This window comes from Carassius carassius, chromosome 8, assembly GCF_963082965.1.
Source record: "Carassius carassius chromosome 8, fCarCar2.1, whole genome shotgun sequence".
Taxonomy (NCBI): domain Eukaryota; kingdom Metazoa; phylum Chordata; class Actinopteri; order Cypriniformes; family Cyprinidae; genus Carassius; species Carassius carassius.
Genome location: NC_081762.1, coordinates 7,055,401 through 7,070,113, shown reverse-complemented (window position 1 = coordinate 7,070,113; position 14,713 = coordinate 7,055,401). Strand labels below are relative to the sequence as shown.

General features: G+C 35.1%; 1 protein-coding gene across 9 annotated transcripts in view; it reads right to left on the bottom strand.

Moving 5' to 3' along the window:
- Positions 1-6,270: 6,270 nt before the first annotated feature.
- The window catches only part of map7d1b (MAP7 domain containing 1b), a 38,854-nt gene continuing 30,411 nt past the window's right edge, over positions 6,271-14,713 (bottom strand). For 4 of the 9 annotated variants that reach the window (XM_059555809.1, XM_059555817.1, XM_059555816.1 and 1 more), the window contains 11 exons: positions 13,410-13,549; positions 12,962-13,092; positions 11,678-11,916; positions 11,261-11,543; positions 10,142-10,301; positions 8,965-9,069; positions 8,780-8,830; positions 8,650-8,698; positions 8,447-8,525; positions 8,127-8,353; positions 6,271-6,904 (listed from right to left, as the gene is read on the bottom strand). In XM_059555809.1, the coding sequence (XP_059411792.1) occupies positions 6,894-6,904; positions 8,127-8,353; positions 8,447-8,525; positions 8,650-8,698; positions 8,780-8,830; positions 8,965-9,069; positions 10,142-10,301; positions 11,261-11,543; positions 11,678-11,916; positions 12,962-13,092; positions 13,410-13,549 (1,475 nt within the window). In that variant the 3' untranslated portion in view covers positions 6,271-6,893. The remainder of the gene's footprint in view (positions 6,905-8,126; positions 8,354-8,446; positions 8,526-8,649; positions 8,699-8,779; positions 8,831-8,964; positions 9,070-10,141; positions 10,302-11,260; positions 11,544-11,677; positions 11,917-12,961; positions 13,093-13,409; positions 13,550-14,713) is intronic. The other 5 variants (XM_059555814.1, XM_059555812.1, XM_059555810.1 and 2 more) reach the window with 5 other exon arrangements.

Sequence of the window (14,713 nt, the reverse complement as noted above, 5' to 3'; positions counted from 1 at the left end):
ACTATTTTCTCTGTCTATTTTTCTTAATTAAAAGAACAGCTGCATGTTAATATAATTAATATATGGCAATTTTTTTTTCTCTGAGCTCGCTGCACCATCAACACATGGTAAAACAGACACAGCGCCTCCATTTCAAACACCTGCTGAAAGCTTCTCCGAGTGACAGCTGTAATCACAGGCCACAAGACCAGTTCAGAGAAATGTGCCAAACACCAGGCACTGTTTCACAGAGAGAGGAAACACTGCATGAGCCAATCTCTCTCAGATGTCTGCAAAAAAATACTGTTGTTACAGATGGGTGTTTCTGTAAGTCAGGACTTAAAATTAAGCGTTCTTAAAATAGCTGTGTGTTTTTTTTTTAGCAAATATGTGATCACACACACATCAATGTTTTATGAATTGTGAGTCTTACTCTGAAACGCTTGTTTCCTGTGTGTTGTTCCAGGAAGTAGTTCTGTGCTAATCTCACTTTCTCACATTTGTAAAGAAATAAGTAGGCCTAATAATTGAGAAACACATCTAATTTTACTCTTACTATAGTCTTGGTGCACATGCTCTTACATTATATGCCACTGACAATGACTTCCAATAAGGTAATCCTATAAAAAATGTAGAGATAAACATTCTTGTCTGGGTGGTATTATGACTGCTGGCAGCTGCTGTCGCAAAAATAGTCATCTGCAACAAGGCCAGAGAAAGTTTCTGGTTCAGATCTGCAATGTGTACATAGAAATAAATAAATCATCAATCGTATTTACACACACACACACACACACACATATATGTGAAACTATATATATATATATATATATATATATACAACCCGAATTCCGGAAAAGTTGGGACGTTTTTTAAATTTTAATAAAATGAAAACTAAAGGAATTTCAAATCACATGAGCCAATGTTTTATTCACAATAGAACAAAGATAACGTAGCAAATGTTTAAACTGAGAAATTTTACACTTTTATCCACTTAATTAGCTCATTTAAAATTTAATGCCTGCTACAGGTCTCAAAAAAGTTGGCACGGGGGCAACAAATGGCTAAAAAAGCAAGCAGTTTTGAAAAGATTCAGCTGGGAGAACATCTAGTGATTAATTAAGTTAATTGATATCAGGTCTGTAACATGATTAGCTTTAAAAGCTTTGTCTTAGAGAAGCAGAGTCTCTCAGAAGTAAAGATGGGCAGAGGCTCTCCAATCTGTGAAAGACTGCGTAAAAAAAATTGTGGAAAACTTTAAAAACAATGTTCCTCAACGTCAAATTGCAAAGGCTTTGCAAATCTCATCATCTACAGTGCATAACATCATCAAAAGATTCAGAGAAACTGGAGAAATCTCTGCGCGTAAGGGACAAGGCCGGAGACCTTTATTGGATGCCCGTGGTCTTCGGGCTCTCAGACGACACTGCATCACTCATCGGCATGATTGTGTCAATGACATTACTAAATGGGCCCAGGAATACTTTCAGAAACCACTGTCGGTAAACACAATCCGCCGTGCCATCAGCAGATGCCAACTAAAGCTCTATCATGCAAAAAGGAAGCCATATGTGAACATGGTCCAGAAGCGCCGTCGTGTCCTGTGGGCCAAGGCTCATTTAAAATGGACTATTTCAAAGTGGAATAGTGTTTTATGGTCAGACGAGTCCAAATTTGACTTTCTTGTTGGAAATCACGGACGCCGTGTCCTCCGGGCTAAAGAGGAGGGAGACCTTCCAGCATGTTATCAGCGTTCAGTTCAAAAGCCAGCATCTCTGATGGTATGGGGGTGCATAAGTGCATACGGTATGGGCAGCTTGCATGTTTTGGAAGGCTCTGTGAATGCTGAAAGGTATAGAAAGGTTTTAGAGCAACATATGCTTCCCTCCAAACAACGTCTATTTCAGGGAAGGCCTTGTTTATTTCAGCAGGACAATGCAAAACCACATACTGCAGCTATAACAACAGCATGGCTTCATCGTAGAAGAGTCCGGGTGCTAACCTGGCCTGCCTGCAGTCCAGATCTTTCACCTATAGAGAACATTTGGCGCATCATTAAACGAAAAATACGTCAAAGACGACCACGAACTCTTCAGCAGCTGGAAATCTATATAAGGCAAGAATGGGACCAAATTCCAACAGCAAAACTCCAGCAACTCATAGCCTCAATGCCCAGACGTCTTCAAACTGTTTTGAAAAGAAAAGGAGATGCTACACCATGGTAAACATGCTCCGTCCCAACTATTTTGAGACCTGTAGCAGAAATCAAAATTGAAATGAGCTCATTTTGTGCATAAAATTGTAAACTTTCTCAGTTTAAACATTTGCTATGTTTTCTATGTTCTATTGTGAATAAAATATTGGCTCATGTGATTTGAAAGTCTTTTAGTTTTCTTTTTTTTTTAAATTTAAAAAACGTCCCAACTTTTCCGGAATTCGGGTTGTATATATATATATATATATGTGTGTATTTATTGGACATGAATTAAGTTTAATAATTAAACTTAATTCATGTCCAATAAAGTCTTTATTTCTGGTGTGAATTCAAATAGATTAAAACCTGTTTTGCATCTCATCTGCCTGGATGCTCATACATGAACACGTGCAAAACAATGAATGAAAGATCGAAAGAAAAAGTAGCTTTTCCATTTGAAAACCACTAGTAAATATTTATATGTGGACCACAACCAAATTTAGAGTCCATGGGCAAATTTCAATAGAATAACACACTTTCAGTGGAATGTTCTTTTTTCTTCTTCTTGTGGTTTTCTGTTAAGAACTATTTCTCCATCTTAAAACCAAGGGTGGGCTGTTTCTTTCTACCCACACTTTGCTCAGTAGCTGTACATATCTTAAAGCCATATTCTCTTTTCTGGTTTTCGATACAGATGAAAATGGCATGTTTGACACTGAAGGTTTGAGTACAGCAGGGTGCTAACTTTGTCCATTTCTAGGCCTTTACAGCTGTAGTGATGCCACGTGTGTGCAAAAGTAGTTTCACCTCAAAACTGATCACATTAAATTACTCTAAACCCCATTCTGAAACATTCACAGTAGAAATATGATAAAAACAGAGAAGCCTTACCTCTGGAGTTCAGTAGTAGAGAGAATACAAGAGAAAGCAAAAGTAAACTCAGCCTGTCAGCAATGAACAAAAGAACTTCCTGTATTTGAGTAATGGAGCTACATGCTACAGTAAGTCACGTCTTGGCTATATGAATGATACTTTCAGCTTATCTGCAGATGCATTTAGCTGGCTCTATGAAGACAACTTCAGACAACTTCTGCCAAATTCAGAGTAGATCTGCTCGATCCCTACCATTCATTACTGAAAACCCATTTCTTTTTACTGGCTTTTAATGTTCACTACAAGTTGTAAAATATTGCTAACATATTTTGTAATGCAAAATATTTAATAATGCATTGTAGCACATTTGTCAGCTGTTGCTGTATAAATGGTGCTATATAAATAAACTTTGCCATTGACTTTGACATTATTCTAATACAGCAACCATGTAAAGTATTTATAATTGGTTTGTCTATAAGTAGAACAATATTACTATAAACGTATTACTGTCACCATGCTCTTATTTAACCATGTACCTCACAGTCAGTGGAATTAGCATAAATATGTTCCCTATGTAGAACAGTATTGTTAAATAAACTATTAAAATGTATCCAGTAATTGAAAAAAAAAGAAATAAAATAAGTTTAAGGATTAAATGTGCTAAAAACTGAAATAAAAAACAATTATTGTTAAACCAAAATATTAAAAATAGTCAAAACTTAAACTAAAGTTAAAATTAAAACTATAATAGCATATAAATAATATCAAAATAACACATATACTGATGAAAACACTGGACACAAAATCAACAAAAAAAATCTGATCGACCTTCAACTATGTCAAACATTCAACAAGCAACCTTTTTTTAAACAAAATAAATGTTGTCTTTAATGAACACACTGTGTAAACATTGAGTGCAAATGTGAAAAAGGTCCATGAATCCTTTCTTAAAGCTGTAAAAATCCTTTGCCAAATGCTTTGGCTCATATACTATCTATGACATCATAAAAATACAATCCACAATATTAACCACTAACCAGCCAAAAGAATGCAGACATGTCTCTATGTATTCTAGAAGCTCTAAACATTCTATACAGCCAAAAGAAAAGACTGCTTTGGAAAGTTTATGTATACTGAATCACACGTTTCTGGAAATAATATTTTGCGATGCAGTTGCATGCAGCGCAGGTATATAAAGCCATTAAACAAAGCCACATTGTGTGAAGCAAATATGTGGCTGATCATGGAAACATGCAGCAAGACCACATTTAAATAGAGAGGTTGCAGATAAATGCAGCACACACACATTTATCCACAAATACACACTTATCAACGGCTACCAACAAAACAGCCCCACAACAAACAACCAGTACATTCTCAGTTGTCTTCACACCATGCAATGACTCATGGGTAACTGTCCAATGAGGCTTTATATTGTCCGTCCTGTGCACCAAGGGTTCATCATGACACAGCATAATGTTTAACAAGCCTTTAAAGGTCAAAGGTTAGAGACAAATACGCACTTTGGATCCAAAACTCTGTCAGACACCTTGGCCAACTCAGACTTTGTAATGCAAAATTGTGTTGTGAGTTTATATTAAAACCAGTGTTGTTTTAATACCATTTATATTTGTAGCATATTAATGTTTTGAATTGCCTTTTATTTGTATATTTTCAGTTTTAATTTTAATCTTAGTTTATTTTGTTGTGCCTTTGTCTTCTTATTATAGTATTCATGAGTTCGTTTTTTTTATTTTATTTAACTTTACTTTTAGTTTATTTCAACTTTTAGTTTGATTAGATTTGAGGTGCCAGAAAAATCATAAATTAGATTTTTTTTCACTATGCTTAAATTTGAAACTAAAAAACATATCAAGAGCAAAGCTCTGTATGTGTCAGGTTTTATTTCCCCAATAATTTCAGGAGAAACATCTACAACAACAAAGTTGTAGCATGACTTCTTAAGTCTCCTGAGCAACCTTGGAGCAATGCATTTTTTCCTAGGAGTTATTCAAATCAAATGCAAACATGAGACCAGTTTTTGTAGACACAGGCGGCATGCTCTGTCACTCATTAAGATCCTGTTCACTCCTCTCATGCCATATGAATTAAAACCCAGCTGGCAGCGTCTGACTTACTCATAACTCACTTTGTATCTGTTATCATCTAAAAATAAAGGGCCTGAGACGAGCCTCAGACTATCAGGGCCAAGAGAACATCAGTGGGTGTTGTGGTGGTGAAACTTCAGGTGGACGCCGCCAGAGTTAAAACCACTGGAGCAGTTTCTTTTGTTTTCTGTAGATAATATGATATGAGCATGTAACTAAGTTTTCTTCATATGTGCACCTAAAAAAAAAAAAATGTAGAAACATTACCCAACTCATGTCATCCTGGAGGACTTTTTCATCAGAACAGATTTGGAGAAATGTAGCATTTTATCACTTGCTCACCAGTGGATCCTGTGTGTGTAGTGAATGGGTGCCATCAGAATAAGAGTCCAAACAGCTGATAAAAAACATCACAATAATCCACAAGTCCATCAAATAACACGTTGTGAAGCAAAAAAGCTGCACGTCTACAGTCCATAATCCACAACAATGAACAAAATCTATAACAAAAGCTCCATTCCAAGTTTTTCCTCTCACATCAAAGTCTATCAACATTTTTGTTTTCAACTGTTTTGGACTGTTCACTTATAAGTTTGATCTGTGCATATTTCTCTCCTGATTCAGACGAGGTGGCTTTTTCAAGCATGTTTATGGATCAATCGAGGAAGTAACAGTTGAAAGCTACTAAAAGATGTCTTAATGATGGATTTGTTTCTTACAAAACACAGCTTTTTGAATTTTCAGTGAACTATTCCGTTAACATCTCTTTGAATGACTAGATCTGGGTGTCCATGCATGCACAGACTTTCAAAGAGAACGAGAGGATATAGAACTAGTTTGTGAACTTTATAAATACAATATGCTTAGGAAAATGATGAGAAGAATGCAAATGTACACTAGTTATTACACAGGAGAAGAGAGATTGTTCAACAAACATGGGCTGAGTTTAGATTCAGCGATGCTCTCTGCTGGCAGAAAATATTCACTGCACAAAGATGATATACTGTATGCATGACTGCTGTGTAATGCTGTTTTGCACTTAAAAGTTGGCTTGTCAGGCCTCTCCACATTTCTGGGGTTTCTCAGAAGCAGACAAAACTTGAACTGACACACAGCCCCTTTCATAAAGATTTATTCCACAGGTCCGTCATAATCAGGCAAATATACATTAACACACAGAATATCGCCCCGCACGTTTAATAACGCAATAATTCAAGACGCACGTTTTTCTACTTAAAGGAACAGTAACAATACACCATAACAACATCAATAACAATAATAATTATTAGCATAATGATAGCCAAACATTGTGTATTTCCAAGTTGTATTTTTTCTAAAATCCATCATATAGTGACTTTTGAAAGAAATGCAATAATTTTGCACCATGACACACAGTGAAATAGACAGAGACATTGCAAACGTCTTATATGTATAGAAATGTCTTTTTAAGGTTCTTCTCCACTTCTTTCGCTTCCTCAAAGTGCTTCCACAGAAATCGGTGGTTTCTGTCTTGCTGTGTTTCTAAAGTTAAAGCAGTCTTTAGCAGTCTAAAGCAGTTTGTTGGTTTGGCACACGTCATGGTGGAAGCAGTGGTAGCGTAAGGCTTCTCTTCTCTTCTCTTCTCTTCTCTTCTCTTCTCTTCTCTTCTCTTCTCTTCTCTTCTCTTCTCTTCTCTTCTCTTCTCTTCTCTTCTCTTCTCTTCTCTTCTCTTCTCTTCTCTTACAGAAGGCTCTGCTCTCTCACAGGACCTCTGCAGGAAGAACAAGACAGAAATAAACATGTATACAGAAAGAAACTGATTTAGCATTTAAAGTCATTTTCTGAAATAGAAGTAACTGACACTGTCAAGCTCCCAAAAATGACAAAAAAAACTAAAACTAAAAAAAAAACCTAGCATACGGCTTCAAAGACAAAGAAAAGCATTGCTCGTTTTCATGCAGAAAAGAGAAGCCTGGAGATTCTTCTAACCATTTTAATGTTCAGCTGAAGAGAGTCAGGTTGCTTTGGATCATCTGAGAATGATTAGGTGAACTAATCCTTATTATTGTCATCAGGACATTACTGATAAAACTGCAACAGCAGTACACTTCAATTTTATATGGATAATGCTGTCATAAAAATGCTATATTTTTCATAATATAAGTACCAAGATATCTGCATGCTTAAAGGAAAAAAAAATTAAGACATTTTGAAATATTTTCATTATAATTTAAAAAGAATAATAAATAATAATAAAAAAACGCTTTTCAAAAGTAAAGCAATAAAAAAATGTATGCTGTTTATTCACTATATTTCATGTAGTAATTCACTATAATATATAAAATATAAAATAATATAATCATATAAAATAAAGTGTTATAAAAGGTAAGAAAAAAACCCATATATTTAAAAACAGACATTTTTTGACCTTATATTTGTTATATATTTATTAGCTATGTTTTATTTACACATATATATATATATATATATATATATATATATATATATATATGTATGTAATACAGACACTATGACCTTATATTTTTTATATATTTACTCACTATACAAAAATATAATCATAGAAAAAAATTACATAAAGATAAAGAATCCATACATTTATAAACAGACACTTATTATGATCTTATATTTGAAAAAAAAAAAATATATATATATAAAATCTGTAAATGTAAGACCTTTTAATGCACTTTTAAATACAATCTAATGAATAATAATCTAACGGAATAATTAGTCAAATAAATAGTCTAATATTGTAAAATAAATAAATACATATTAGAAATAAATTCCATAAATTTATATTCAGCTCTAGTTTTTTTATGACCTTAGATTTTGAAAAATGACATCACAGAACATCCAGAGTATTTTGTGCAAATTCTCATTTCATTTTTTTTATTTTTTTATAGTAATATGGCCTATAGTCTTGATATAAACAAAATACAATATCTAATCTAATCTAATAATATCCAATATCTTACCAGCCACATGTTGTGGTTTCATAGGCCCCGCCTTCATAATGAACGGTTCCCCTCCCTCAAAGGCCATGATTGGGTCTGCAGGTTGGCCCTGCCCACTGTTCCCACTGCCACCGTGATTGGACAGCTTGATGATCTCCTCAAAGTCTGCTCCATTGGAGGACAGTCCATTCTGATGCTTAGTGGGATGGACTCCGTTAATGATGGGTGCCGCGTCCCAGGACACAGAGCTGAGCAAAAAACATGTATAATTCTCATCAACAACAAAATATGCACAACATCTCTTAGTGCATTTCAAATCATTCCTAATTGCGCAACTTTACCTCATTTTCATGTCTCCTTGTGATTGGTTCAAATTCGTCACACCACTATGCAGAGTTTCAGACTGATTTTTCTGGATTACTGCGAGACAAGAGAATAACAGCAGTCTATTTTTCATGTAAACTCATTTACAATATTTCAAACAGAGTAAAGAGTTATTTTTAAGAGTAACGTAGCATACACAGCACTACAAATCAATTTTTACCGCTGTCAGAGACTCTGCCGTTCACTTGAGCTGGAGCCTTAATGTCTTTCTGCAAAGAAACAAATAAAGCAAGTTCATTTTCCCTTCGCTGTGTGTGTGTGAAATGAATTCAGACACAGATGTGTCCCACCTGGCCGCCTGCGTCACTCTTACGAGTCCTTTTCATGATTTCATCCAGACGCTAGAAAGGTGAACACAGATGTTAGTCAAACCCACAGGAAGAGAAAATCATATCAATATCTCATGTGTTTCTCATAGAAAGCAACGAGATTCTTTTTAGTTTTCAGTAAAAGCATTTGCAGTCTCTTGCTTTACCTTCTTTCTCTCCAGCCGCTCCTGTTCCTCCTTCTGGAAGTGTTTCTCTCTCTCTATCTTCTGTCTCTCTGCTTCCTCTCGGGCTTTAGTTTCAGCCTCCTCTCGCTGGAAAAGACACATGAAACTTCATTACTCATACAGTACATCCACTAAATTACCCATAAAACACCACAAACTAATACAGTGGCAACATTAGTGTTTGTTCTCAAATTAAAGCGGTTTTGAACAAATGCTGAATATAATTTAATTACTAAAAAAAAGAAAGCTATACAAAATTTTTAAAACAAATACAAAAATGACAAAAGCATAGCAAAATGAATAAGTTAATTTTAAAGTTAAATTAAGTTAGTTTGTTTAGTTAATTTTTTAATTAATAAGTTCAACAACCACGACTTAAAAATATAAAAATAAAAATATAAAAATAAAAGCTATTTCAAAATATCAATACATACTTTAATAATATATAAAAAATAATAGTAAAATAGGCAATGATCACATCGTTTGGTAGTGTTTTAATTTCACTCCTTTACCACAAGGGGGAAGCAGCAGCCAAAAATTCCCTCTGTTTGATTCATTTTAATATTCCTCACCTAGACACATTATTTTTCAACTGCATATGAAAATATGTATGCATTCTGAATCATAGACATAAATGCATTAAAATAGTTTGTGTTTAATGTTTAATCTCATAGCCCATAAGTGCAGATGTGGCATCAAGTTAATTCTGCTTATATATATCTGTGTTCTGGGTCACAGTTTAGATCTGCTCAGATGTCACAGATGTGCTGTGTATGTCCAGGGAGCCACAGACAGACCCATTAGGCCTGTCCTGCATGATCAAATCAGACCAGAACACAGGCTTGGTGTCAGACGGGCTCTGTCGCCCGCAGGCACACGTGACGTCACAGATCTGAACCACCGGAGACTGCCTGTGCCCCAGTCTCCTTGAGGCCTTGAAGGTCTTTTGTATTACAATGATTTAAATGAAGACTGAAGATGGATTTTCAAATAGTTTGCTAGAAACTAATATATGCCACAAATATATAATTAAAGAGAATATTTAAGCCACTGAGAATTGCTGAGCCAGTTGAGTATCTAACAGAAGCTTTTGAAAAACCTTCTAAAACTTGAGATGTTTGTCATAAATGGCATCCATTACCCATGAAGCACTGCTCACCTGTCTCTGCAGACGCAGGTTTTCCTCCTGCTCGGCTCGTGCTCTCTCCTGCGCCTCCTTCTCCTCCTGCAGACGCTGCTGCTCTGCCATGAAGCGCGCCTCCTCTTCCCTGCGCCTCCTCTCCTCCTCCTCACGTCTGGCGTGCTCCTCACGCAGTGCTCTGAGTGAAGATGAGGCAGTGTTAGCACCATAGAGAGATACGAAAAGTCACTCTCAGTCAACGTCTCGGAAGCAGAGTTATTACCACTAACTAAAGCTAAACCAATTAGTTTAATTATTTTTTTTTTTTCTGCCATTTGCTTAGGCAACATTTCTCATAATATAAATAATAATAAACTATAAAGACATATTTAAAATGACAAAAACACATACCAAGATTACTAAAACTTGAATTACAATCAAAATAACTAATACAACTAATACATTCTGAACATTAATACAAATTATAATATTAAAACTGAAAATCTAAATACAAAATTAGAATGTACTAAATATGCTAAATACAACGATACTAAAATGTAACTGCTCATTTTTATTGTTATGAGCTGTCTGGCGAGCAGAAAAGTCATGGAAATGATCTTTAACAAAATCATGTAATTCACTATTAATTAAGTCTAATTCATTATTAAATCAAAATATATATTATATTTAATACCATTTTTTGTATTTATTATGTTTAATAATCATTTATGTAATTATAATCAACTCTAAAATATTTCATCTCCAAGAATTTGTAGAGCATCTATAAAAGTATTTAAAACATCCTTATCCAATAATCATAAACAACTGGAAAAGTTATAGAAATTCACTGTTTTAAAAACTACAGAAATTCTATCAACCAGTGTTAAATCAGTATATTAATACACTATTATGGTTTGGTTTAATATTATAACTTAGCTTAAAAGTTTGAATTAATTTTTATTTTTATATGTTAGTATATATATATATTTTTTTATTTTTTTTTATTCATTGAATTTTTATTTATAATTTAGCTTTTGTCAATTCTGTCAGGGTCGTATATTACACTTTGTCCCACACACACACTTTTAGTTTTAATTCATTTTTAGATGTTATTTATTTCTAGTTATGGTAATTTTAGTGCAGCAATCTATAACTGACCTGCTCTTCTGCTCCTGCTCTCGTCTCTCCTGCTCCTCCCTCTCTCTCTGCTCACGGGCCTGACGTCTCTTCTCCGCCAGCACGCGGGCCGCCTCCTCGGGATCATTGGTCCCAGCTGTGGGCTTGGCGATCGGAGGGCCGGGCTCAGGAGAGAGCGATTGGGAAGGTGTGGCTGCCGCACTGGCCACCTCTGGTGTCTGAGGAGCTGCTGTGATTGGCGCAGAGGGAGTAAGGGGCGTGGCCGGAGCAGATGAGATGGTGATGTCAGGAACAATGGAAGCAGCTACACATGAAAAACAGTCATCAAGAACAGTAAATGCTTACTTTTTGTTCACACATATTAAAACTGGAAAAAAGTCCTTGAAATCCACTGAGCCTTCACACTGATTTATCTGAGAGCAAACTGATCACACTCACTCTTTGTGTCTTTGGGAGGGTCAGCGTGACGGGGCTCCTTGGTTTCCACGGCGACAGCAGCAACGGCGGGGGCCTGCACGCGGGCGGGAGTCTGTGCACGTTTGGGCCGGGTCTTGGTGCCAGGAGGAGTCCGGCCCGCAGATGAGGGAGGTTTAGTGGACACCGCTGGATTGGGCGAGAGGGGGCGACTCCTGGGCGTCGCAGGTGATGAAGCTCTGTTCTTAGCTCTAATATTTGGGCTAAAAAGAGAAGAGATTTAAGAAAACATCCCAGTACAGACCAAAACAAATCTGGTTTTAACAAATCAGTTAATTTTCTTATTTTTTGTTTTGATATCTATTACATTTCTTTGATATCTTGAGCTTTCAATATTAATATTTAATATAATATTACTATTTAGGTTTAATTAATTTTAGCTTTAATTCATTTTTGGTTTTTAAATTCATTTTATATTAGTAAGTTACCAAGTTTGACCTAGTTTTATTTGGTAGATTGTTTAGGTGATGAAGCTCTGTTTTTAGCTTTGATTTTTATGCTGTTTTGTAGCGACACTGAAAATATGACTTAGTTACGTAGTATCTTTATGTTTATTTTTGTATTATATTATTTTGATATTTTAAATTTATTTTTTAGTTTTAGTTTTAGTTTTTTTATTTAATTCTTTATTTATTACTTTAACAGATTTTCCACTAAAAAATGTAATCTAGATCTAATTGGGAATAAAAAATTATATATTAAGTTATTAAGACATTAAGATGGATGAAAAATTGATGACAATTAAGTGAGTTTGAGCTAAAACCAAGAAAAACATATCCTATAAGAATAAGAATTTTTTTTTTCTCTCTTTGAATTAAGTTATATTTTTTTCTTGTTTAAAGCATAAAATCACTTCATTCAATTCTTCAGAAAACAGCACTTACTAACCCTAAGCTCTATAATAATATTGATGCTTGCCTTAGCAATAATGTGGATTTTGTTGCAGTGAGGAAACACAGATTATGCTGGAAAATTGGTGGCTGTTTAAGAAACATTGTAAATAAGCAATCAGGCAGGACATGGCCTGGCCATAATAAGAGTACAACCTTGATTCTATAATGGCTAATTTATCACTTTTCCGCAAAGCAACTGAACACAAAGGCCTGAAAAAACCCTACAGCCTGTTAGAAACCCTGCTGAGCTGGATCAGAGCCTCTCTTTGGCTCATGAGCGCACAATAATTTAACCTGCTGCAGCTTAAAGAGCATGTGCTGTGTGTGTGTGTGTGTGTGAGAGAGAGAGAGTCACCTGGCTTCTGTTTTCGTTCTGGTTATGGATTGGGACTGTCTCTTCTTCTCCACCTTTTCTTTAGACAGAGCGCTCTTCTCCTTTTTGTTCTCTCGTTCCTTGTCTTTCTTTTCTTTCTTCTTCTTCTCAAACTAAGTAAACACAGTGATGGATAAATTCAAAGGCAAAACGAGCTGATTTTTTGTTATGTAACTTAAAAGTTAAATGAATGCTTTCATTCAGTATGGACACATTAAATGGACTTTTATAATGTCTTCTAAACAAATATAAACACAAATTTACAAAAGATTTTCTCAGTATTACTTTTTATCAAATAAATGAAGCCTTGGTGAGCATAAGAGACGTTTTTCAAAAACTATAAAATATCAAAACACAAACTTTTGAACGTTAGCATTATTATATGATTAATTCTACATTTGTGAGTGGGTTATTATGTGCATGTACTTACTGGTGTAGAGTTGCGTCTCTGCTGGCGTTGTGTGATGTCAGGTGTGCTGGCCGAGACCCTCCAGCGTTCAGCGCTGTGCTGGTGAGGATGATGATGGGAGCAGGGCGTCAGAGATACGGACGCAGAGCGGGAACACTGATCTGAGATCAGACAGAGACATGATGCTTAGAGACACTCACTTGCTGTTGTTGTTTAAAACACGACTGAGATCTTACACTGCTGTTCAAAAGTTTGGGGTTGACGTGTTTTTTTATGTTTCTAAAGAAGAAGCCTCTTATGCTCAAAAATACCTTAAAACAGCAATATTGTAAAATGTTACAATTTTAAATAGCTGTTTTCTAAGTTTATACGTACATTTTAAAATGTAATATAATGCTGTGATGCAAAGCTGTATTTTCAGCATCATCACTCCAGTCTTCAATGTCACATGATCCTTCAGAAATTATTCTAATATGCTGATTCGCTGTTCAAGAAACATTTCTTGTTATTATCAGTGTTGAAAATCTCACTAATCCCAAACTTTTGAACAGCAGTGTACATACAGATGATCTTTTATATTCAGAACAGTCTTTTAGCATACTACAACATTGTCACTATGCAGTATTTTTACTGTGAACATTAAAGGGTTAGTTCACCCAAAAATGAAAATTAGCCCATAAATTACTCACCCTCAAGGCATCCTAGGTGTATTTGACTTTCTCTTTTCAGATGAATCCAGTCTGAGTTATATAATAAATTGTCTTTGATCTTCCAAGCTGTTTAATGGCAGTGGCTGTTGCAGTGCTTCAGTCCAAAAGAAGTGAAATAAAAAGCGCTCATGCATAATAAAAAGTACCTCATATGGCTCCGGGGGTAAACAAAGGCCTCCTCTAGCAACTTGATGCATTTTTGTAAGAAAAATATCCATATTCAAAACGTAATAATCACTTTGATCTAATGTGAAACCAATTTTATTTTTTATGGATGGGTGCTTTTTATTTATTTTTATTTTTATGAGTGGCATTAAACAGCTTGGAAGATCAAAGACAATTTTTTCCATAACACAGACTGGATTCGTCTGAAAGATGAAAGTCATTTATGTCTAGGATGTCTTTAGGGTGAGTAATTTATGGGCTAATTTAGATTTTTGGGTGAACTAACCCATTAAGTAACATTTCTATAAGCATGAATTGATATGGGGAATAAAAACAAACCACCTCGAACAAAGAATAACATCAATAACACCAATTTAATACATTAACTATGATTTTCATTATTCTTGATTTAGATGAACAGCCAAAAGTCAAGCCTTTTTTACACACAAA